We start from the raw sequence: 24,355 nt of genomic DNA on the forward strand, positions 1-24,355 counted from the left end.
TCCCGGAGAACCAGCGCTGCCCTTCGACACGTGGATGCGTATGTTCAACAATTACTTGCTTGTTATTAATGCATCAGGAAATGCCTGGCCTGACGCCAGACGGAGAGCAACCTTACTTCACTGCTTAGGAACGGAGGGACAACGGATTTTCTACTCTTTACCAAATACGGGGGACACTTTTACTTCAGCTGTTACTGCTCTAGAGAAGCACTTTTCACCGAGAGTTAACGTGGTTGTGGAACGACATGCTTTCAGGAAGCGGAAGCAGGCACTACACGAGACTGTTGCACAGTATGTTGCCGCATTACGCGACCTTGCTTCCAAATGTGGATTCGACGATAAAACGGATGAAATGATCCGCGACCAGTTAGTCGAACATGTCATTACCTCTAGCATAAGAGAAAGACTTTTACTTGAACCAGAGCTGACGCTAGATAAAGCTATTACACTCGCAATACACATGGAATCAGCAGCCCATCAAGCTAAAACAATAGCTGCAGATGACAGTGCTCCAGTCCAAGCTGTACAGCCCCAGTTACACTCTAAAAGAAACAAGTACAAATGAAATACTAGTCAGCCTGGCTCTCCTGCTTCTTCCAAGCCTGCCCAGATCTGCTTTAGGTGTGGCTCAAGTAAACATCTTGCTAACTTTGCCAAATGTCCTGCTGCTAAGGTCACATGTAAATCATGCTACAAAATTGGACACTTTGCTCGTGTTTGCCGTTCATCCAAGTCCGGAGAGGTCCGTGAAGTACATTTACCTGACCTTACTGTGCTATATCTGAGAAATTCCTTGCATGCACCTAAGAAACTACAATGTGGGATTAAAATCAGTACACCTGCTTGCCCCACTAAAGACATTGAACTCATCATAGATACAGGCTCTGCAGTATCTATCCTGCCCCATCACATCTACTCGAAATATTTTACCGACGTACCACTGCAGCCTCCAGAACTTAAGTTGGTAACATACACCAGAGGAAAAATTCCTGTAACAGGCTGTTTATGTGTCAAAGTGACTAGAGGTACTGTAACTACCCCAGCTACATTCTTTGTCGTGAAACAGGGTACACCTTTGCTTGGACGAGACCTGATGGAAGCCTTAAACATCTGCATTAAAGGCAACACTGTTCTCTCTCCGCAAGCAGTTCCTCCTGTACCTGTGATGACCACAGACTCATCACCTTCACCTTGCATTCCGGTTGTGCCTGACATTGGCTGCGCGCTTGCCTTTGTGCACAAAGTGAAAATTGACCCTTCAGTCAGACCTGTTCGCCAGAAACTACGACGTCTGCCATTTGCTGTGAGAGCTTCTGTGTCCGCAGAACTAGCCCGCTTAGAAAAGGCAAATGTCATTGAAAGGATTGATGCTTCACCCTGGGTTTCACCCATTGTGGTGACAGGACGTAAAAATGGTGGCATACGAATGTGTGCAGATATGCGAGAACCAAACAAAGCCATCATCACCGATTGCTACCCCTTGCCTCATATGGAGGAAATCTTCACAAACCTACAAGGTGCAAAAATGTTCTCCTCAATTGACTTGGCCAATGCATACTACCAGCTGCCCCTACATGAGGAGAGCAGAGACCTTACAGCTTTTATCACACACGAGGGCCTATTTCGATTCTGTAGAGTCCCATATGGTCTAGCTTCTGCCCCTTCTGCCTTCCAGAAAATGATGGCAGAAATCCTCAAAGATCTCCCAGGTGTCCAAAGTTACCTGGATGACCTCATCGTGTTCGGGAAAACTACTTCAGAACATAATCAAAACCTCAGTGCTGTCCTCCACAGGCTCAGAGAAGCTGGATTAGTGCTCAATGAGGGAAAATGTCACTTCAGGAAAACATCACTGCGTTTTCTAGGACATGTCATTACAGCTGATGGTATCCTTCCGGATCAGGACCATATTGACGCTGTTCTTAAAGCTCCTTCACCCTCAGACGCTGCTGCCCTAAGATCTTTCCTGGGCCTTGTTTCTTGGTACTCTAAGTTCCTGCCCAACTTTGCCACGGTTGTGGCCCCTATGCGCGCATGTGCCAACGACAAGGACAGTTTTACATGGACTCCTGCAGCACAGTCTAGTTTTGAGGAAGTTAAGCAACTCCTTGTGAATAGTACAGCACTTTCACTTTTTGACTCTTCCCTGCCTGTTGTCATTTCCACAGACGCCAGTGACTACGGCCTTGGAGCTGTCATGGCTCAAATACAACAGGACGGTACAGAAAAGCCAGTAGCTTTTGCCTCCCGCACGCTCACTATGACTGAACGTAAGTACTCAACTGTCGAGAAAGAAGCCCTTGCTTGTGTATGGGCTACAGAGAAATGGCGTACATATTTGTGGGGACGCCGCTTCACTCTCCGCACAGATCATCAGGCGCTAACAACGCTCCTGAGTACAAAGGGAATCGGTCGAGCTGGAATGCGTATCGCTCGCTGGTCAGCGCGATTGCTGTGTTTCGACTATGACGTCATCTACCGCCCAGGTTCCCAGAACTACACAGCTGACTGTCTCTCACGTCTTCCCTTACCTGTGTCTACTGACTCTACTCTGGACCCAGAACCTGAAATGGTAGCACACATTTCTGCTACTTTATCTGCACTTTCTGTGACTGACTTTGACTCGGCATGTTCTTCTTGCCCTGAACTGTCTGCTCTTCGTGCCCAGATTGGAAATGGCTGGCCGCCATCCACTAAATCTGTTTCTGACATTCTTGCCCCTTACCACAAAATTAGAGATGAGCTCTCTACAGTGGATAACTACATTCTCAGGGGTTCCAGACTTATTGCACCACTTTCAGTAAGAGCTGCACTCATCACGCTTGCTCATGAGAGTCACCAGGGGATTGTCCGCACAAAACAGCGCTTAAGAGATCTCTACTGGTGGCCGAAAATGGACTCTGACGTACACTCTTTCATTGCTGCATGTGTCACTTGCCAGTTAAATGACAAGACTGCTCACACACATCCTGCTCCACTTCAGCCTATTCCACTGCCTGATGGACCATGGAAAAAACTTGGTCTAGACATTGTTGGACCTTTTGAAACTGCTGACCCTGCTTGCAGATTTGCCGTCACCCTTACTGATTACAACTCTAAATGGCCGGAAGTTGCTTTTTCACCTACTGCCACATCCGGTGATGTCATTAAGTTTCTGTCTTCTGTTTTCAGTCGTCATGGAAACCCTGAAAACATTGTCACAGATAATGGTACACAGTTTACCTCCGATGCGTTTGCTTCTTTCCTCCAGCAGAGAAATATCTCTCACAACAGAACATCAGTGTACTACCCGGCTGCTAACGGAGCCATTGAAAGGTTTCATCGTGCACTCGGATCATGCATCCAAACTGCAATACAACACTCCATGCCATGGCAAGAGACAGTTATGGATTGGCTTCACGCCTACCGTGCAACACCACATGCAACAACATCTACTTCTCCGCATGAACTCTTGTATGGTTGGAAAATGCGCACTAAACTGAACATTCTTTCCTTGCCTCCAGCTGATTCTGCTCTACATGACTTTGCATGCCGCAGAGTTCGTGAACGTCAGCAAAACATGAAAGCCTACACTGACACCAAACGTTCCGCAAGAAAGCCGCTTTTCCGGTCAGGAGAGAGGGTGAGGATAAGAAAACCACATCATGTGGCTAAAGGCCATCCCAGGTTCACACCTCCTGAAATCGTAAGGAAGACCAAAGGCAAACACTCCTTCTTGCTCAGTGATGGCAGGATTTGGAATGCTTCACACCTTGCCCACTTCCCTACAATGACTGAACAAAACTCTGGTACTTCCAGGTTTTCACACACTAGGGATGCTACATCTGCTCCCAAGAAACTGCCGCGTACCAGATATAAGCCTGGTTGGCACAAGGACTATGTGATGCCATAAATGTATTAACGGTGTATACGGTATTTTGGAATCAAGATTGTACTATACCTTGGGTTACTTAAGTTATGTGTGTTATAAGTACATAAGACTTAATTTAGTATATGCCGGTAAACTTACATATTTTGCCTAAGTCTTCAGTTGCATTATTTCGTACTGCTTAAGGAGATAAGTATAATGTATTTCAGTTGCTAAGTTGTTTAAAATATGTGTTTCAGAACTGTTTAGTTTACGGGCTAATTACTTATTCTACTGTTCTGCTAATTCTTTTAAGGAAGGTTATTCTTAAAGAGAGAGGAGATGTTGTGTCTAGTAATATGTGCTACTCCGTACCACTAGGTGGTGTCGAGAGAACTAGAACGGAGAAGAAGTGTGTAAGATGGTGGACTGATAAGGACGGTGAAAGTGTTCATTAAAAAGAAACCCTCATTGGACGTTGAAGAGTGTTATTCTGATGTTACCCGGAAACACAACAACAAGGGATCTGTTTTTTATAGTCCTCTCTATAATTGAATCAATCTTGATATATCCTTAGAAACTTTGAAAGATTTTTTTATGCGTTTATTAAATCCCAGCTGAAGTATTATTGCTATACATGTCTGTGTTGGCCAAACCCCTCGTTCACAGCTGCAGCTGGTCCAGAATGTTACATACATGGAGATGTAAGCGTGAGAACATCTTCCCAGTTTTTACATCCCTCCACTGGTTCCCTGTTCATTTTAGAACTGATTTTGCTATGGAATTTATTGGCTAAGTCCTGAATATATTTCTGACTTCTTATAAGCATATATGCTTCCTCCAGATTCCTCAGATCTACCAACCAGATGCCCCTACATGTTCGGCAGGCCTCATCAGTTCCAGTTTAAAGTCTAAAACACAAAACACAAACTTGTTCCATAGCTTTTCAACCCTTATGAGAGCTCATTCTTCTGTTTGTTTCCACATCTGAAATGTGAAGCAAGGTGTAAGGACCATAATGGAAAACTAACAGGGATTTTAGATAGATGGATGTATGAATTAAGATACCTTAATTAAACATAAAGGGCTGAAGAAGATCCAGAAACAAACTAATAAAAGGCTAACATGAGGATAAATACTGTATCATGAGTAATGAGTTTACTTCAGAGCAAGTAATTTAGCTCACTCAGGAGGATGCTTTGTGAGGAAATGCAAATCTTCAAGTTTAAAAGCAAATGGAAAGTTGAGCTGTGCTCAGACTTTGCTCAAACTTTTACTCCCTCAAGTCGGTTCAAGTTCAAGTTTAAGTTTGATGATGAAGCTTTACGCAGTTCTGATCCTGTTTGTGGCTCTATCTGTGGGTAAGAACATGTTTCTTGTTGAGATATTTCTATTGTCACTTTCAAGAAAGTAAATAAGTGATGATTAAACATTTTAGAGAGGAAGGGGTGTCAAAGAGAGATGGTGTTACAAACTTTAGTAACCTGCTATTTTTGTTCTGCACCATTGCTGGCTTGAAAACAATGATTTACTAGTGTTTGTATAATCCTGCAAAAACTAAATAGAAGAACTACAGGGTGTGAAGTAAGTTCATGGGTTTATACCTCAGATTATTTCTACTTTAGAATAAGTAGTCATTTCCTGGTTGATCTCAAGTGGCAAAACATAAACTAAGAAAATAAATAACCATATTATCTTAAAATAAAGCAGTTTAAATTTAGGAGAACTCACCTTTTGTATATTTTTTGTGCATTTTTTTTATTTAAAAGATAAAAGTTTTAATATTATGTGCATGTCTTTTTTTTACAAGTACAATAATATGCAATGCACAATTTAGAATAAAATAAAAGGAGATAAAATTAGTCATGTTCTGTTTGCGCTTTGTGTTGAGAACTTGTGTTGTGTGTCATTGTTTAGCTGATGGATTGAGATGCTACACATGCACAGCAGCTGCATCTAGAACCTGCACAGACACCAAATCGTGTTCTGTCATTTTCGATCAATGTTTCACTCTCAAAGTAGATGGTAAGTTGTTTCCTTTTTTTCTCAAGCTCAAGTAATTAAAGTAAGTAAAATACTGCAGAGAATCATTTTAAAAATCTAAAATTCTATACTAATACCTCAGGACTGTATATTACAGTCATTTTGAAGTTGTTTCTGAGGGGTTTTCTGTACTGGCTTGCAGGGCTTGATGTGGTAACAAAGGGCTGCCAAACCGGCCTACCATGTGTGGGCCCTATGACTTGTTGTGAAGGAGATCTGTGCAACGGTGCCTTTCCAACTGGACCAAGTGTCATCCTGCTGCTGATGTCTTCAGCCATCTTCACACTCTTTCTGTGAGACTGCGGAAAAATGTTTCTTTGTCTCTCTTTTTATTTTTCTGTTTGTACAACTGAAGAAATAATTAAACTCAGCATTAACAATGTCTCCTGTATTCATTACAACTAGAGTTTATGTAGCATATATCAAACAACACATTTGAAATTAATTTAATTAGAAAGAAAGGTGATAAACCAGGACAAATACATGAACCACGAGAGGATTAATAAATATTGTTCAAACTATGGTTTATACATAAGATAGTACAGTATATATTAGAACAACTGGGTCATGTTGTACTCACCTATAAGGTACAAGGAAATGTCAGGAAGAGATGTCATCAGTGTAGTTTCACAGAATACAGTGCTCTCTCTGCTGGTAAGAGTTGACAGAAGACATTTTGATTTATTGATAGTAAAAAGTAAAAAGCCTCACAACAAGAAGGTTGTTGGTTCGAATCTCGGCTGGGGGGAGGTTCGGACCTTGAGGGCAGTGGCCTTTCTGTGTGGAGTTTGCATGTTCTCCCCCGTGTATGTGTGGGTTCCCTCCAGGTACTCCGGCTTCCTCCCACCATCCAAAGACATGCATCTTAGGTTAATTGATGACTCTAAATTCTCCCTAGGAGTGAGTGTGTGTGTGAATGGTTGTTTGTTCCCAGTGTGTTGGCCCTGCGATGGACTGGTGACCTGTCCAGGGTGTACCCTGCCTCTCACCTGTTAATGCTGGGATAGGCTCGAGCTTACCCGCGACCCGTCATGGAATACGCGGTACAGAGAATGAATGAATGATAGTAAAAATGAGGATTTGTTCCTTTCAATCAGGTGTGTCAGCTTAAACAATGTGAATATGAACCTGACACAGCTAAAGAGATGTTTAGTAACCCTTGATATGTGGAAATATATTTGATGATAGGGCTGTCTGTGTGAAAATTTGGAAATACTATGGCCCTTAGAAGCAAAGAATCACAAGAAAAATTTCAAGAGAAAAATTATTTTGAGAGAAGAACAAAACAGAGAAGGATCTGTGATGTGCCGTTTTAAATGATCGTCTTGGTCGTGGTCGTCTTGTAGCCTGAGGGTTGTCAGTTCGATCCGAGGTCGTCATGACGAGGTCCCCAAATTGCTCCTGATGGATTGTGGTTGAGCACCTTGCATGGCAGCTTCCGAATGGGTGAATGTTGTGTGTATTGTAAGGTGCTTTAGGTAAAAGTGCTATAAGAGAGACAGTGCAGATTTGGACTTTTATATACAAACAATTAAAATGCAGCTGTCCTCATTGTACTAGGGGTAGTAAGGACGGAACATAAAGTGAGTCGAAGACCGGATCTCAAACAAAAGGTACAATTTATTTAAAACACACAAATGGGCTTGAGTACAAACACAACCAATCCGGTGTCGACTGGAACCACAAAATAATAACAGATCATTCTAATGGATTAACAAAGAAAAGTGTCCCAAAAACAGGTAGTAAATACTCTAACCAAATAAACAGAAAGTGTCCCAATAAAACGGTTAACAACTACTCAAACAAACGAACAGAAAATGTCCCAAAAACCCTCTAAAATAAACAAAAGTTACTTCACCTCAAAGAGGGAAAAGAGGGATGTCAAACTCAAACACTACCAATTAATCAAAGTTTTTCACGAAAAACCCACACAGAGTAACTTCCACAGCCAACAAGATCAGTAACACTCCCAGTCTGGCAAGCAGTAGGGGTTGTTGCGAAAATAGACCAGACCATTACCATGGTCCAGACCATGGTAATGCATGCATGCATGCATTTGCACTGTAATGAGTGGTCCTTGCCACCAGGGGGTACTACATCAGTGGTCCGGACCACTGTGATGAGTGGTCCCTGCCACTAGGAGACATTTAAATCAGTGGTAGCTACATACTATTCATATCAGATATCAATATAAGAAAGGCTAATTTTATTATACTTTTTCCTTTTTTTTTACATTTGGTAAAATAATATGAAAAATGAAGTATTAGAGCATTAGATTTTGAGTCATTTAGGTACCATTAAAATAGCCTTTCTCCCCATGCTTCCAGTTTATGGAATAAAAGAGTGATAACCAATAATAGGAAGCCAATATTTAAACAGAAATTTATAAAAACTACAGCATGCATCAAATTCAAAGCTCTGCTTCTGGCTCACAAAACAAAAACCCAAACGGCTCCTGTCTACCTTCACTCCTTTTTTTTTTAAACTCTTTATTTTCAAGTATTTTTGATTACATTATAACAAGACAAAAAAGAAAACATATAAATAAATAATAAAGAGAAAATACAATAGTATGTCCCCACCCATCCCACTTCCCTCGTACATACAAGAAAATAAAAATACGTAAATAAGTAAATAAAATTATAAAGTATATGAATACATATTGAGGGGTGACAAAAGGTGTTTGTGTTTATTTTTTAAACTTTTTTGTGTTATGTATGATTTATAATATTTATATAATTTATATTGTTATTATTATTAATGTTATTATAATTGTTAATGTTAGATAGTTATATTGTTATTATTTGTTATAATATAATTACTGTTGTTCATGATTTTAATAACAATAGTTATTATTAATATATATCTTGGGCAAACCACTGCTTAGTTTTTCCTATGTTATATTAATTCATAATTTAGGATTTATGTTTAATTATTAAGGAAAAGAATTTAAGTAATATTTTTTTTTTTTTTTTTAGTTAAATTTTTTTTTACTCAGTACACAATACACCTTTCTTGTCACAAAAATCCTCAAAAGTATGTTACATACAGGGGGATATTTTTGTCTCTTATTGTCTATTCATGTTTATGCACGTTATTGTCTTCCATTCAGAACCAAAACACACACTCAGGGGTGACCAGTCTTTTACAAAATTGTCCATAGATGCATCCAGTACACTGTACAGTCTTTCATATGGTAATAGTGCCATCAGTTTTTCATGCCACAAAGATAATGTAGGAGGGTGGTCTTTTATCCAGACATGAAGTATAGATAAGCGAGCGGCATACAACATTATAGACAGTAACTTTGTTTCTTTGATCGGTAGTCTGTTAATACCAAGAATACAGTACTTTGGGTCCATTGGCAGTTTAACACCAGTAGATTTCTCAATTTCCATAAGGACTGAAGACCAGAATGAAGTAGGTGAAAGTAAGTTCCTGTTTCTTTTTGACATTTTTGACATATTTTGGTACATGTATTACTCCGAATTACAGGAGTCACATGCAGTTTATTAATAATTTTATATTGTGTTTCATAGGATTTATTAGATCTTGTAATATGTCTTGCATTTATCAATACTTTACTCCATATCTGGTCATCCAGTTGAGACCCAAAGTCTTTTTCCCAGCTTTGTTTAATATTTATGCAAATATTGCTATTTACTATAAAATGGTCATATATATGAGTGATTGTTTTTCTTTTTACTGTGATTGTCCTTAGTAACAGATCATCTAGAGCATTTATTTTCTTACCCGTTTGGTAATATGGAATGGAGTTTAAATAACTTCTTATTTGTAGATATCGGAAAAACTGAGTCTGTGGGAGATTAAATTCATTTTGTAATTGTTGAAAGGACTTTAGTCTGTCATCTAAATATAAATCTGCTATTTTTTTTTTACCAACTGTTTGCCATTCCTTAAATCCAGCATCAATGCATGTTTGATGAAAATCAGGATTATTCGCAATAGGTGCTAAAAATGAATATTGGTTGAGACAGAAATGTTGGCGTACAGCAGTAAGAGTTTTGCATATATTTTTAATTATATAATTATTACTAAATTGAGTTTTTATATTTGTAAAACATATAAACGGGAGGTGCTCTAGGTGACTGTTATCCATATCTATACTTTCTAAATCTGGGAAGCAAAACTGACCTTTTTTGACCCATTCTAACACAAATTTTAGTTGAGAGGCCCAGTGATAGAATTTTAGATTAGGGATTGCAAGTCTGCCCTTTTTTATAGGTAACTGAAGTTTTTGTAATTCCATTCTTGGACGCCCATTGTTCCAAACAAATGCACCTATAGCACTGTGTATAGTTTTGAAGATTTTTGAGGGTATATATGTGGGTAGCATTTGTAAGGGATACAATAGGCGTTGGAGGACATTCATTTTAATAATTGCTATACGATCAAGCAAAGATAATGAGAGATTAGTCCATCTTGAGAGATCAATTTTTACTTTTGATATAATAGGTAAAAGATTATTTTTAATTAATTTTGAGAGATCAGAGCAGAAAAATAGACCAAGATATTTAAAATTACTTTTTACTTTAAATAGATGGTAATTAATTAAACTATTTGTTTTTTCTCCAAGTGGCAGAACCAACGATTTTTCATAGTTAATTTAGTATCCAGAGAATTTACAGAACTCTTCAATTATGCTAATTAAGGGCGGAATTGATTTAGTTGGGTTTTTCAAAAATAAAAATACATCATCTGCATATAATGATATCTTGTGTGTGCTGTGATTTGTTTGAATGCCTTTAACCTGATCATTTAATCTTATAGCCTCTGCAAGAGGTTCGATTATTAAGGCGAACAGTAGAGGGGACAAAGGACATCCCTGTTTAGTGCCTCTCTCAAGCAAAAATGTCTCAGATGTTGTACCATTTATGAGTACTGCAGCTTGTGGTAATGTATAGAATAGTTTGATCCAATTAATGAATGTTTCATTAAATGAGAATTCTTTAAGTGTTCTAAAAAGATATTTCCATTCTACACGGTCAAAGGCTTTTTCCACATCCAACGTAATGACGACTGCCTTTTCCCTCCTAGATGTTATATACTGAAGTATTCCAAGCAGTCGTCTTACGTTGGAGCAGGATTGACGTGTTTGTATAAAGCCTGTTTGATCAGTAGCCACTAATTTATCCATTATAGTATTCAGACGCAGTGCTAAAATATTTGCTAATATTTTTGAATCTGTATTTTGAATTGATATTGGTCTATATGATGAAGGATTTTCAGGGTTTTTATGTTCTTTTAGTATTACAGTAATAATGGATTGCTGCATAGTTTTTGATAGTTTTTTCATATCATAAGAATGTTGACACATTTTTGTTAAAAGAGGTGCCAAAATATCTATAAATGTTTTATATACCTCCCCTGGGAAACCGTCTGGACCACAGGCTTTTCCATTTTTTAAAGAGATGATTGATTTTTTTACATCTTCAACTGTAATCTCAGCATCAAGAAAATTATTATCTTGTAAATTTAATTTAGGTAGTTTAAGTTTTTGGAAAAATGAGTCCATGTCCTCTTCACTGTTTTTATGTTCAGGTTTGTACAAATCACCAAAATAATTTCTAAATACATTTGCGATTTCACAGGATGTATAAACCACTTTATCATTTTTATCCTTAACTTTTATTATTGCAGAACAATGTTTTTTATTGTTAATTATACTTGCCAGATACTTTGCAGATCTACGATCATCATATCTTTTATACTTCTGCAAAAACAAATCTGTCTCTGATTTTTGCATTTGTAATGAGTTTAATGCTGATTTTGCAACTACAACCTTGTCCCAACTTTTAGTTGTAAGATTATTATGTTCAGCCTCAGCTTCTTTTAATTTCACCTCAAGTCTTTTTTGCTCTTTAGTTATTTGCTTTTTTCTTGCAGCACAATATGAAATCATTAAACCCCGTAAATATGCTTTTGTAGTTTCCCATAAATTTGATGCATCAGTTTCATTATTGTCATTAATTTCTAAAAATAATTGAAGGTTATCTTTTGCAAAATTAAGAAAGTTTGGATCAGATAATATTGATCTATTGCACTGCCATGATTTCTTATCTTTATTTAAACCTGTAAATTCTATTTCCATTTTTATAGATGCGTGATCAGATAAATGTATGCTACCAATAGTACTACTTTTGACAAATTCAAACATTGTTTTTGAGACCAAAAAAAAGTCGATTCTTGAGTATGTTTTATGAGGATTTGAAAAAAAAGTAAAATCCTTGTCTCCAAAGTGCATACATCTCCAAGCATCTACTAAATCTACTTCATCTATCATTTTATATAAAGCTCGCTGTCTTGGTGTTTGTTTAACCCCAGAAATGGTAGGTTTTTTGTCCAGAGTATTGCTCATGACACAGTTCCAGTCACCACCTAATATCATAAAGGGGCATCTATATTTAAATAAAATATCAGTCAAGGTGGTAAAGAATGACGGATCAAGATCCGGGGCAGCATACACATTAAGAATAGTGACTTTTTCACCAAACATAACTCCATGAAGCATAACAAAACAACCATTATCATCTGTTTCTATATGTTCAATAATCAAAGGTAACTTTTTACGTATAAGTACTGCAACACCTCTTCTTTTACTATTAAACGAAAAAAAATAAATCCGTCCTACCCAGTCTTTTTTAAGCTTTTTATGCTCTTTTTCAGTTAAATGTGTCTCTTGCAACAATGCAACTGAAATATTCTCCTTTTTCAAGAAAGTAATAATTCTATTTCTCTTTACTCTCTTTCTATTTTCTCATATATATATATATATATATATATATATATATATATATATATATATATATATGTATATATATTGTTGGTGCATTAAAAAAAGCTAGTAATTGGCAGAGTTCTAGTCTGTACCAAACTGGTATTGTCCTCTTGCAGTTTCATTATATTGTCATTAATCATGATGTTTGAATAAATGAACTCATAAACTTTTGTTTTTATTTTTATTTTACACATTGTCCTAACATTTAGTGGAATACTGGTAGAAAGCAAATTAGTCTTACTCATACTTAATTCAATACATATGTACAAACACAAAGCTTTCTATTAAGGACTAACATTAGGTACCTGGTGGGAGGGTTCATATTGCAGCTGGTTCGGACTGCCGGTGACGAAGACTCCTCCCTCTTTAAAAGTTCACTAATTGCAGTAATAGCTAAAAGTCCTAATACTAAAAATCAAGTACTCTGCATGATTACATAATTTTTGCGAAAGGTTTGCTTGCATCTTAAGATGAAAACTGACGGTCATAATAAGTTATTTTATTTATTTATTTTATTTTTCATACAATAATGGTATTGATTTGTTTGCAGCTGGATGGCGCTGCTCTAGGGAATTGTAGTTTTTAACAGAGCATTTTGCACTGATTTCAAAGTTGCAATTGAATTCACACCTGGGGGTTTAAGGGGATGATGAATGAAACTGTGGATTCAGATTTTAATAATCGAATTGTTGAGCAGGTAAAAAAATATATTTTTTATCCATATATGACATCATCCCAAGTCGGTTGGTACAACACATGAGTTATTACATGACAGCTCAGGTGAAGAGCTCTCAATTAAAGTTGGCCCCATGTCTTTAGCTTCTTTTGTTGTTAAATCATAAGCCTGGAAATATGCAATGAGGTCAAGTTTAAAAGGTCAGTGTTCATCCCGACATATATTATTCTCCAGATGAAGACCTTTCCAATGACATCTGTTTCCTGTGAAACTGACAAAAGCCTTAAAAGGCATAATTTCAGAGAACAGTTGCAAAACTCTGTATATGCTATTGAGTTTACTTTGTTTTGATGTTTAATGGAATTATGTCCCAAAATCTGTCACTTTTAGTCATAATATTCAAGACAACTTCAGATAATCCTATAAGTTTGAAAAAGGCCCTGAAATGCTGGATTTCGGGTCGGTTTGCAGTCCAAATCACAGTTGTTACAGCACAGATTATTAAATATGTACAAAAGCATGTGCTGCTAATTCAATAACCCTTGACAAATAATTTGACAAAATTTGTAATAGTAACAAAAGAATAACAATTCATATTAAAGTTTAATTGGGATGCAAAAATGGATGTGTTGTAAAGCCTGACAGCAGTGGGCACTGTGCCATTTCTTTAAACAGAGAGGATGGAGGAGTCTGCTGCTTAAACTGCTCCTCGAACTCTCCAGTGGCATGTGGAGGGAATGCAAACTATTATCCATGACTGGCTGCAGCTTTGCCAGCATCCTGTTCCTCACCACATCCTCCTGCATGGAGAGCTTCATCCCGATGACAAACTCTGATAAGTTTGTTCAGTCTGTGTGCATCCTTTGCTTTGATGTCCTTGCCCCAGCACAATACAGCAAAGAAGATGGTGCTCACAATAAACTGGTAAAACATGCGGAGCATTGTGCTGCAGACATTAAAAGACCTGAGTCTCCGCAAGAAGTACAGATAACTCAGACCTTTTTTGTAGACAGCAACTGTATTAGTGGACCATTCCAGCATGTGATCCAGTTCAAATCCCAGATATTTGTAGGATGTGACCATTTCCATCACTGTACCCTCAATGCAGACTGGGGGAGGTCTATTCCTGCCAAAGTCCATACACAATAATAAAACTATAATAAAAATAATACACTGAAGTTTAACAGATCTTGTCTTTTGTGAAGAGAAGACTCTAAAAGTAAACGAAAGACAGCTTTACTTCCAGAGTAGGTCTTCACATAAGACTAGTTCACAGCTGGAACAAGAGACACATACATGTACACACACATTTACATGAACAAACACACACACGCTCACTGCAATGAAGTACCTGCTTGCTACTGACGACATGACAACATCACATGACATGACATGATGAGCTACTAACCCTGTCTTGTTTTGAAAACAGAGAACATGTTTAGCGAGCTGGTGGCAACAACCTTTCCTCAGTTATCAAACACTGATCGGCTCATTTTTTTTAAAAGAAAGAGAAATGAGTAAAACGAGATGAAAATAATATTTTCTTTATTTGATCCCTTCAGATGCATCCTAATGGTGACTCACTGACACATCAATTTATATTTTCTCCAGATTACCCGTCTAACCGTTGACCCAGGATCTGATAAGATGGTATCTCTCTCATTCCTACAGCTGAAGCAGTGAGAGTGAGTAAAACCTTCCTGCCAGAGGTGGAAATGCCAACATACTGATCCTTATGTGCATTTATGTAAATACCGAACGGCAGTTTCCCTGCTTGGTTCTGTGTGGTGATGCAAACTGCAAGTCCCCTGATTTCCTGAGAACTTTAAGTGTGTGCGTGATTTGCACAAAAACTGCTTGTGTGTCTCTGGGTCCTGATTATTTTATTTTTGCTCACATTTGGTTTAAGTTAAGGTTTTGAATGTCTTGGTATCTATAATTTATAATAAACCTGAAACACCTTCCATTTTGCTCTTAAAAAGGCTGCATAATAACTTTGACCCGTGGTCTCATGTGTGAAACATAACATGCTGCATTTAGGGGTTATTTGCAGCCACATCCAAATATACTGGAATGATTTTCTTTGGTATTGATCTGTCATGGCTCATTGGTAAATTAAAATGGATAACATGGCTCTTTGAGATCAAGGTCTCAAACATATATAAATAAAGAAAAATACATGCTATTTTACTTTTAAGAATCGACACTGAAGGCCTGATTCATGTTTTAATCAAGCAAACTAAAGATCCGAAATCTGTCAGCTGCTTGAGCAAAATTTGGCTGATGATGGACACATAATTAACAGAAATTCAAATTGGTTTAATGTCCATATCATCTTGGAGTTTAATAAATTGATTAAGACAACTCCAGCAGACTTCATGTCTTTCCAAAACGATGCCATAATGGCCTTCAAGGATCCTCCTACATGCAGGGAAAATCTACCTGCTCTGATTTGGCTTTTCTGTGCAGAACGAGTGACTTAACTGACAAAGTTCTGACTGACCTGAACGAACAGACTTGACCTTTTATTTCCAGCAGGATTTTCTCCAGGACGATACTCTGCTTCCACACAGGGATGGTTGCTGTGTTTCATAATGCTGCTAACTCTTATGCCATTAACCAGAAACACTTTTATTTTCCCGATAAGCAGGTCTGGTGACATAGATCTGCCTGCAGGAGGAGACATTAATACTTACTTTTTTTTTTTTTGCAAAATGTGTATGTGCATTTTGAAAATCAAAAATGATATTGACACTTATGATATTCTGGGATAAACTTTTACAGGAAGGATTTTATCACCATGTGCTGTTTAATTCATCTTATCATACTGCTGATGATGGCTGCTTTCACAGGGGTGATACCAGAGCAGTGGCCTTCAGGATTCAGTCGTACAATTTGGTTATTTTATAATAACTTTTTTTTTTTCTTTAGAATACAGTAACAAGCCGATGTAATAAATATGCGATATGTTTATGTTGGTATGTGCATGTATGACACCATCCTGTGGTTTGAGTGAATGTTGACGTTTTTTAGAAAATTTGTTTGTCCACATCTTTCTCTCATAAAGCTGGTTGCTCTGGCAACGCAGACGGCAAGCTAGTTTTGGACGTGTCTCAGGTTGCTGGCCTTGGCAGGCACCGTTACTTCTGTTTGCCTCACTCCGCCGTCTCTCACTCGACGTCTCCCTACTTCTCCTCCTCGCTCCCTCTCTCCTCTGCCCCTCCCTTCACATTCTCTGCTTTGCATGCGGACGGCTCTCTACCTCCTCCTGACCTGCATGAGGATGTGTAACCCGACAAGGTTGAACCTCAGTCCATTTCAGGTTCTCTCTAGCTCTACCTGGAATCATCATTGGTGAGGATTCAGTGATGGTTTATTCCAAAACCTTTTCCTTGTGCTTTCTGAGGCTTTACAGGTGACAGCAGCTCTCCCAAAACCAGCTGAGGACAGGTTTCACACACACTGATGCAGGGTGGCTGGATTGTAGGTGAGGACCCCAGAGGCAGCATTGAATGGCTCAGAGGTTCTTACATGGTGCCTCTGTGGGAGGTCTTCCTGGCCAGCCACTGCAACCGTGCCCCAGCACCAGCGGGAAATCTTCAATCTTCACCACCCCCCTCCATCTCCATCTCTGGGGGAGATCTCGACTCATCTGATCCACCAGGATGAATCAACATGGGTTGTCCTGTCCCCTTTTCCCTGAGTGGTGACTAGCAACAACCATGGCCTTCAGATGACTACGGGCGCTTGAATGCAGATGTTGTGGAGCAATACTCATCTGCTTCATTTCTTTTCTGGTTCACATGGAGGCTGACAGCCACAGGAGCGGGTGAAACGTCACCTGATTGACCATCATGATGAGCAAAACACATGTGTGCTGGCTGAGCAAACCGCTCTGAAATTCACAAATTCCCTGATCCCATTTGCTACACCTGAGTGAGGTTTTGAGTCCCTGACCCCTGAGCTTAAGGCTCCGTGTGTCATCCCTGGAGAATGAGATGGCTCTGGATTCCTCCTGGCTGACCTGGGTGGAGTCTGTCAGGTAATAGGTGCTGAGTGTTGTATTTGGATTCCTGATGCTTCTAACTACATTTCAGCTGTTTTACATTATTTACGGGACCTCATAAAGATGATGTCTTGTACTTATGATGATATTGGTTTACTGGTTTTAACAGTGATGATGTGTCAGTGTATATTTTCTAAACTTTTGCTTTTACTACAACCTAAGGGTGTCTATGCTCATGTAGGATCAGCAGCTCTTATCCTTCCTTCATTTCCCACTTGTGTTGATTATGAGTTTTTTTTATTTAATCTGGGTGCATTTTGACCCTTGATGGGATTATAACAGTGGCATTCTGTTGTGTGTTATGGTAAATTTCTTTGTGTTTTGTGTGATTAATAGTAAAAGAGGTTTTCCTTTAATCAAAAGAGGGGAATTGTGAAAGAAATTTTGCTGCATATGGTAATCACTCATATATACTCATATAATAATCACATGTATATTCAGTTTTCTTTATTAATTTAATATTGTTAATCCATTCACTTTTACATTTTTATATTGTGTGTTCTCATTCTACAGAATACTGAAGTTACAGTTTTCATTGTGTATGCATGTGTGAGGTCAGACTGACCACTTTCTTCCCAGAGCTCTGATATGGCAGAGTTGAAACTGGTTTTCGACCTGCTAGATAGCAACAGTTGTTTGGGATATCAGCTTGTTGTGGTATGTGGGCTTTGTCTGAAAACTGGAAGAAAGTGGTGCCACTCAGTCATCTATTCCTCATTTATTATTTTGCTTTTTGACCTTCAGCTGGGGACCAGCTGAATAAAACAAGTTTCTCTCTGATGAATCATCAGAGTCTCTTCCGAATCCGAGTCGAGACGACCACTCTCTTACTTGCAAGTAATTCTTTTATTCAATACTTCTCCTGTAATTAAACCTGATTTACTTTTACTCATTACAGACTCTTGTTAATTTTTCTACAACAGTGGTAACAAAGGGCTGCCAAACCAGCGTAACATGTGTGGGCCCTATGACTTGTTGTGAAGGAGATCTGTGCAACGGTGCCTTTCCAACTGGACCAAGTGTCATCCTGCTGCTGATGTCTTCAGCCATCTTCATTCTCTTTCTGTGAGACTGCGGGAAAATGTTTGTTTCTTTTTCTCTCTTTTTATTTTTCTGTTTGTACAACTGAAGAAATAATTAAACTCAACATTAACAATGTCTCCTGTATTCATTACGTCTAGAGTTTATGTAGCATATATCAAACAACGCATTTGAAATTAATCTAATTATGAAGAAAGGAAAGGTGATAAGGACAAATACATGAACCATGAGAGGATTAATAAATATTGTTCAAACTATGGTTTACACATAAGATAGTACAGTATATATTAGAACTATTGGGTCGTGTTGTAAGCAGCTATAAGGTACAAGGAAATGTCAGGAAGAGATGTGATCAGTGCAGTTTCACAGAATACAGAGCTCTCTGTGCTGGTAAGAGTTATGTGTTGACAGAAACCATTTTGATTTATTGATAGTAAAAACTGAGGATTATTTCCTTTCAATCAGGTGTGTCAGCTTAAACAATGTGAATATGAACCTGACACAGCTAAAGAGATGTTTAGTAAAACTTGATATGTGGAAATGTATTTGATGATAGGGCTGTCTGTGTGAAAATTTGGAAATACTATGGCCCTTAGAAGCAAGAAATTACAAGAAAAATTTCAAGAGAAAAAGTATTTTGAGAGAAGAACAAAACAGAGAAGGATCTGTGATGTGCCGTTTTAAATGATCGTCTTGGTCGTGGTCGTCTTGTAGCCTGAGGGTTGTCAGTTTGATCCTCGGCCTGTTGAGCTCATGTCGAAGTCCCCAAATTGCTCCTGATGGATTGTGGTTGAGCACCTTGCATGGCAGCTTCCAAATGGGTGAATGTGATGTGTATTGTAAAGTGCTTTAGGTAAAAGCGCGATATAAATACAGACCATTTATCATGAATGAGTTTGGTTGCATTGTTACAAACCTCCAGCTCGCTAGAGAAAAAGGGGCTGTGAACATTAAACCCACAAATAAATTGTTAATAAAAGCATTTTACAGGTTAATTGTTGGTGACAATAAGGAAGAATATAAAGTTTAACAACAAAAAAATGAGGTCTCAAGAAACCCAAAGACTCTAGCCAAACACAAAAGTGCAACGTACAACAATAAAGAAAAGACACGGGTTCTCAAAAGATCAAACAAAACTAAACCCACACAATGCACAAAGTTCTACAACATCTCAAACTGCACAAAAAAAATCCAAAGGTCTACAGAGTAAACAGGCAAACCCAAGGCAAACTGCTGAAACCACACAGCTGATCTAAATCGTCCTCAGCCTGCTCATTAAATAGGGATTGATGAGCCAGGACCAACTATTTCTGTCTCTTAACTGAATGTAGGTATAAAATACTAAGAGTGATAAACATCTGGCTTGATGCTGCTGACCATCAGCATCATCTAACATATCCAGAGGCCATGGGCTGTAACATGCATTTTCTAAAGTCGCAATATTCTGCTTTTTATTTGTTTTAATTGTGCTTTGTTTTCTAATTGTTTTAATTTTTTGTTGTTTTTTTTGTTTTCAGTTTTGTTGTGTTTTGTAAAATGTTTGTTTGTTTCTCTATTTTGGTTGTTTTTGTCAAAAGTGAAAATGTAGTATTATGACAAAATTATTAATGGAAAACCCTTACAGGGTGTGCAGAATTATTAGGCAAGTTGTATTTTTGAGGATTAATTTTATTATAGAACAACAACTATGTTCGCAATGAACACAAAAGACTCATAAATATCAAAGCTGAATATTTTTGGAAGCTGGAATGTGGCATTTTTTAGTTTTAGTATCTTAGGAGGATATCTGTGTGTGCAGGTGACTATTACTGTGCATAATTATTAGGCAACTTAACAAAAACCAAATATATACCCATTTCACTTATTTATTTTCACCAGGGAAACCAATATAACAACTCAAAATTTACAAATATGCATTTCTGGCATTAAAAAACAAAACAAAAACAAATAAGTGACCAATATAACCACCTTTCTTTGCGAGGACACTCAAAAGCCTGCCATCCATAGATTCTGTCAGTGTCTCGATCTGTTCACGATCAACATTGCGTACAGCAGCAACCACAGCCTCCCAGACACTGCTCAGAGAGGTGTACTGTTTTCCCTCCCTGTAGATCTCACATTTGATGAGGGACCACAGGTTCTCTATGGGGTAAAGATCAGGTAAACAAGGAGGCCATGTCATTATTTTTCCTTCTTTTAGACCTTTTCTGGCCAGCCACACAGTGGAGTATTTGGATACGTGTGATGGAGCATTGTCCTGCATGAAAATCATGTTTTTCTTGAACGATGCTGACTTCTTCCTGTACCACTGCTTGAAGAAGGTGTCTTCCAGAAACTGGCAGTAGGACTGGGAGTTGAGCTTGACTCCATCCTCAACCCGAAAAGGTCCCACAAGCTCATCTTTGATGATACCAGCCCATACCAGTATCCCACCTCCACCTTGCTGGCGTCTGAGTCGGAGTGGAGCTCTCTGCCCTGTACTGATCCAGCCACGGGCCCATCCATCTGGCCCATCAAGACTCACTCTCATTTCATCAGTCCATAAAACCCTAGAAAAATCAGTCTTATGATATTCCTTGGCCCAGTCTTGACGTTTTATCTTGTGTGTCTTGTTCAGTGGTGGTTGTTTTTCAGCCTTCCTTACCTTGGCCATGTCCCTGAGTATTGCACACCTTGTGCTTCTTGGCACTACAGTGATGTTGCAGCTCTGAAATATGGCAAAACTGGTGGCCAATGGCATCTTGGCAGCTTCCCACTTGATTTTCCTCAGTTCATGGGCAGTTATTTTGCGCCTTGTTTTTTCAACATGCTTCTTGCGACCCTGTTGACTATTTTGAATGAAATGCTTGATTGTTCGATGATCACGCCTCAAAAGCTTGGCAATTTTAAGAGTGCTGCATCCCTCTGCAAGACATCTCACTATTTTTGACTTTTCAGAGTCCGTCAAATCTCTCTTCTGACCCATTTTGCCAAAGGAATGGAAGTTGTATGCACACCTGATATAGGGTGTTGATGTCATTAGACCACACCCCTTCTCATTACAGAGATGCACATCACCTGATATGCTTAATTGGTAGTAGGCTTTCAAGCCTGTACCGGTTGGAGTAGAACAACATGCATAAAGAGGATGATGTGATCAAAATACTCATGTGCCTAATAATTCTGCACACACTATATAACACAGAAGCTGCTTGGTGAGTTGGATGACTGTAAGAAACCTCCCAAGCCAACGGAGCTCAACACTTGGAGTCGGGAATCTGTGGTATGTAGGCATGGCTGGGCAAGTTTATTTGTATAGCACAATTCAACAACAGGGTGATTCAGAGTGCTTTACAGAATTCAAAAAGCATAATTTAACATTAAAGAAATGGAAAAAGAAAGGACACAGGATAAAAACAGTAATAAAATATGATCAAGTTTACAAATTCAAGCATTTCACAGCAGCTGCTCAGTATTCAAAGCTTTGTTTTAAATTCACACTCGAGTGGGCACAAGATAGCATCTTGAACATAATGGTCTGTCTGTTGTGTGTTTTTGAATTTAAGAAGTTTTTATCTCTAGCAAACCTGTGTCATTCTGAAAAGATATATAGAGAAACTACAAGGCAAGGCAAATTTATATAGAGTGTTTCAGCTGATCTGAGGCTTTCCGGGAGTTTGTTCCAGACATATCTGGTTCTGACTCTGGGAACTGATAGGAAATTGGATCTAGATGACCTGAGGGTTCTAGCAGGGTTATACTGGGTCAAGAGGTCACTGATTGGTCCTAAACCATTTATAGACCAGCAGCAGAGCTTTAAAGTCTCTTCTCTGACGGACTGGCAGCCAGCATGAAGACCTCAGAGCTGGACTGATGTGATCCACTTTCTTGGTCTTAGTGAGGACTCGAGCAGCAGAGTTCTGAATCAGCTGCAGGTGTCTAATTGATTTTTAGGTAGAACCTGTAAAAACACCGTTACAATAATCAAGCCGACTAAAGATGAAAGCTGGACTAGTTTTTCCAGGTCCTGCTGAAACATCAGGGGTCTCATTTATAACCGTTGCGTACGCACAAAATGGGGCCTGAAACTGGCGTACGCCTCTTTTCACGCAAAGGTTGTGATTTATAAAAAACAAACTTGACGTGAAAATGTGCGGTCTTTCACGGCAGCTCTGACCCATGCGTACGCTGGTTTTGGAGGCTGGGGGAATTGGCGACACAGATGGAGAGGTGGGGAATTAACAACACACTGCATCCAGAGTCCTCTTGTGGCAGCGTGGGGTCCTGTCACCATGTCTCCAATTAATTTTGCGCTCTGGCTGTATGACCGCAGATGTGATTTCGGCTCACTGGTCAGCGTGCATGACTTCAACCCGGCAAGAGTTCATAACCCGTCTCCGCTGTCTATGCGTCCTGCTACACTCTTCCACTTCTAATTTCCCTAAATATCAAATATTCATAGATAGAGAATAGATATACTTTAAAGTATAAGAAGGATTCATAACAGCAGTGTTATATGCTGCACAGGTGAGCTATAACCACACAGCCTAAGGACCTTCCAAATAAATAGAAAGCTAAGAAAAATAAATCTCCTATCAACATATAATCAATTTGCCACTCACGACACTTACTCTTATTTGTCACGCCACTACTGTGGCTACCAAACAAAATATATTTTCGACCCTCCACCTCACTCACTAATGCATCGATTTCTGCCTCTGTGAAGTTGCGTTTTTTGGTTCGCTTCCCTGCGGTTGCCATTGTTCATGGATCACAACATGGATCAGCTGGCTCATTTTAATACACGCTGAGGTACTTTGCATTGACCATTTATGGTGGAAAGTGGGTGTGTAGTGGGCGGAACATGAGCCAAATTCACCTGCGCAAACTTCAAGGACGAGTGTGATTTATAAAGGGGAAATTGCTTGCACCTGTGCGTACGCACGGTTTTATAATTCAGAATATTTTATGGCGTACGCCAACTTCCGGTTTTGGGCGTAAGTACACTTTTAGTAAGAATCCTACGCACAGTTTTATAAATGAGACCCCAGATCTTTTACCCTTGACATGTTCTTAAGGTGATAGTAGGCTGAATTTTCAAAGTTAAGGTCTGAGTCCATCAATACACCCAGATTTCTGGCCTGGTTGTGTCATGTTTTGGTGTGTCTGAGTTTGCAGGTCAGGGTGAGCAGGTTACCATGGGGACTGAGGGCGGAGTCTGGAGCCACAATTGCTGCCACCTGCAGCTCATCAGCAGGCTCGTTATCTGGCTCTACTCCCTGCTATTTAGGGGCAAGCAGGAGCTCCAGCCATCGCCAGATTGTCACACTTTACTGCGTGGTAACAAGGCCTCTTTCCAAGTCTTATCTTGTGTCTTGTTCTCAGTAGAACTCACCTTGTTATCTTTATTCCTCAGCCTCAGACCTTGATCGCTCGGATAACCACAGCACCCAGGATAAGGACTGTCCCTCATGCCAAGCTGACTGCCTGCCTGCTCGCCCTGCCTGCAACCGAACTCTTTTCACCACCACCAGAAACCAACTCCTGGCTTACTCCTCCATCACTAGTCTTCCTTTGGAATTCAGTAAGCCGCAGCCGTAACAGATATCACCAAGCACTTTCTCAGACCCACACTAATCCTCTGTCCCCTCACAGGAAAAGCTACTGGACCTGGACCAATCCACTCACATTCATTGTAATAAACATTGTTTGCATCTCCCACCTTGTCTCACTGAGTGTTTCTGCATTTGGGTCCGGTTCCTTGTGCTACGGCCTCCAACCGTGTCAGGTTGGTGGTTTTTAGGTGTATAGACTGAAGCTCTGTGGTGACACTTAATCGTCTGAAGAAAGTTCAGACACATCCAGTCATTACACATTACACAAAGTACTTTCTATTCTCTAAAT

The 24,355-nt window shown here is 39.1% G+C and overlaps 1 protein-coding gene across 1 annotated transcript; it reads left to right on the forward strand.

The window, feature by feature from the left end:
- The first annotated feature begins 5,041 nt into the window (after positions 1-5,041).
- Positions 5,042-6,272, forward strand: LOC121649361 (lymphocyte antigen 6B-like). Its single transcript, XM_042000132.1, has 3 exons — positions 5,042-5,208; positions 5,765-5,872; positions 6,033-6,272. The coding sequence occupies exons 1-3, from the start codon at positions 5,160-5,162 to the stop codon at positions 6,185-6,187; spliced, it is 312 nt and encodes a 103-aa protein (XP_041856066.1). The 5' UTR covers positions 5,042-5,159; the 3' UTR covers positions 6,188-6,272.
- Positions 6,273-24,355: the final 18,083 nt, after the last annotated feature.

Source organism: Melanotaenia boesemani, chromosome 11 (assembly GCF_017639745.1).
Source record: "Melanotaenia boesemani isolate fMelBoe1 chromosome 11, fMelBoe1.pri, whole genome shotgun sequence".
Classification (NCBI taxonomy): domain Eukaryota; kingdom Metazoa; phylum Chordata; class Actinopteri; order Atheriniformes; family Melanotaeniidae; genus Melanotaenia; species Melanotaenia boesemani.

What these genes read in the sequence shown, in the direction of transcription:
- LOC121649361 (XM_042000132.1), top strand. Translation starts at nt 5,160, where the DNA reads ATGATGAAGCTTTACGCAGTTCTGATCCTGTTTGTGGCTCTATCTGTG. An exon ending in GTTTGTGGCTCTATCTGTGG is followed by an intron (nt 5,209 to 5,764) that starts GTAAGAACATGT and finishes GTCATTGTTTAG; the next exon opens with CTGATGGATTGAGATGCTAC. An exon ending in TTTCACTCTCAAAGTAGATG is followed by an intron (nt 5,873 to 6,032) that starts GTAAGTTGTTTC and finishes ACTGGCTTGCAG; the next exon opens with GGCTTGATGTGGTAACAAAG.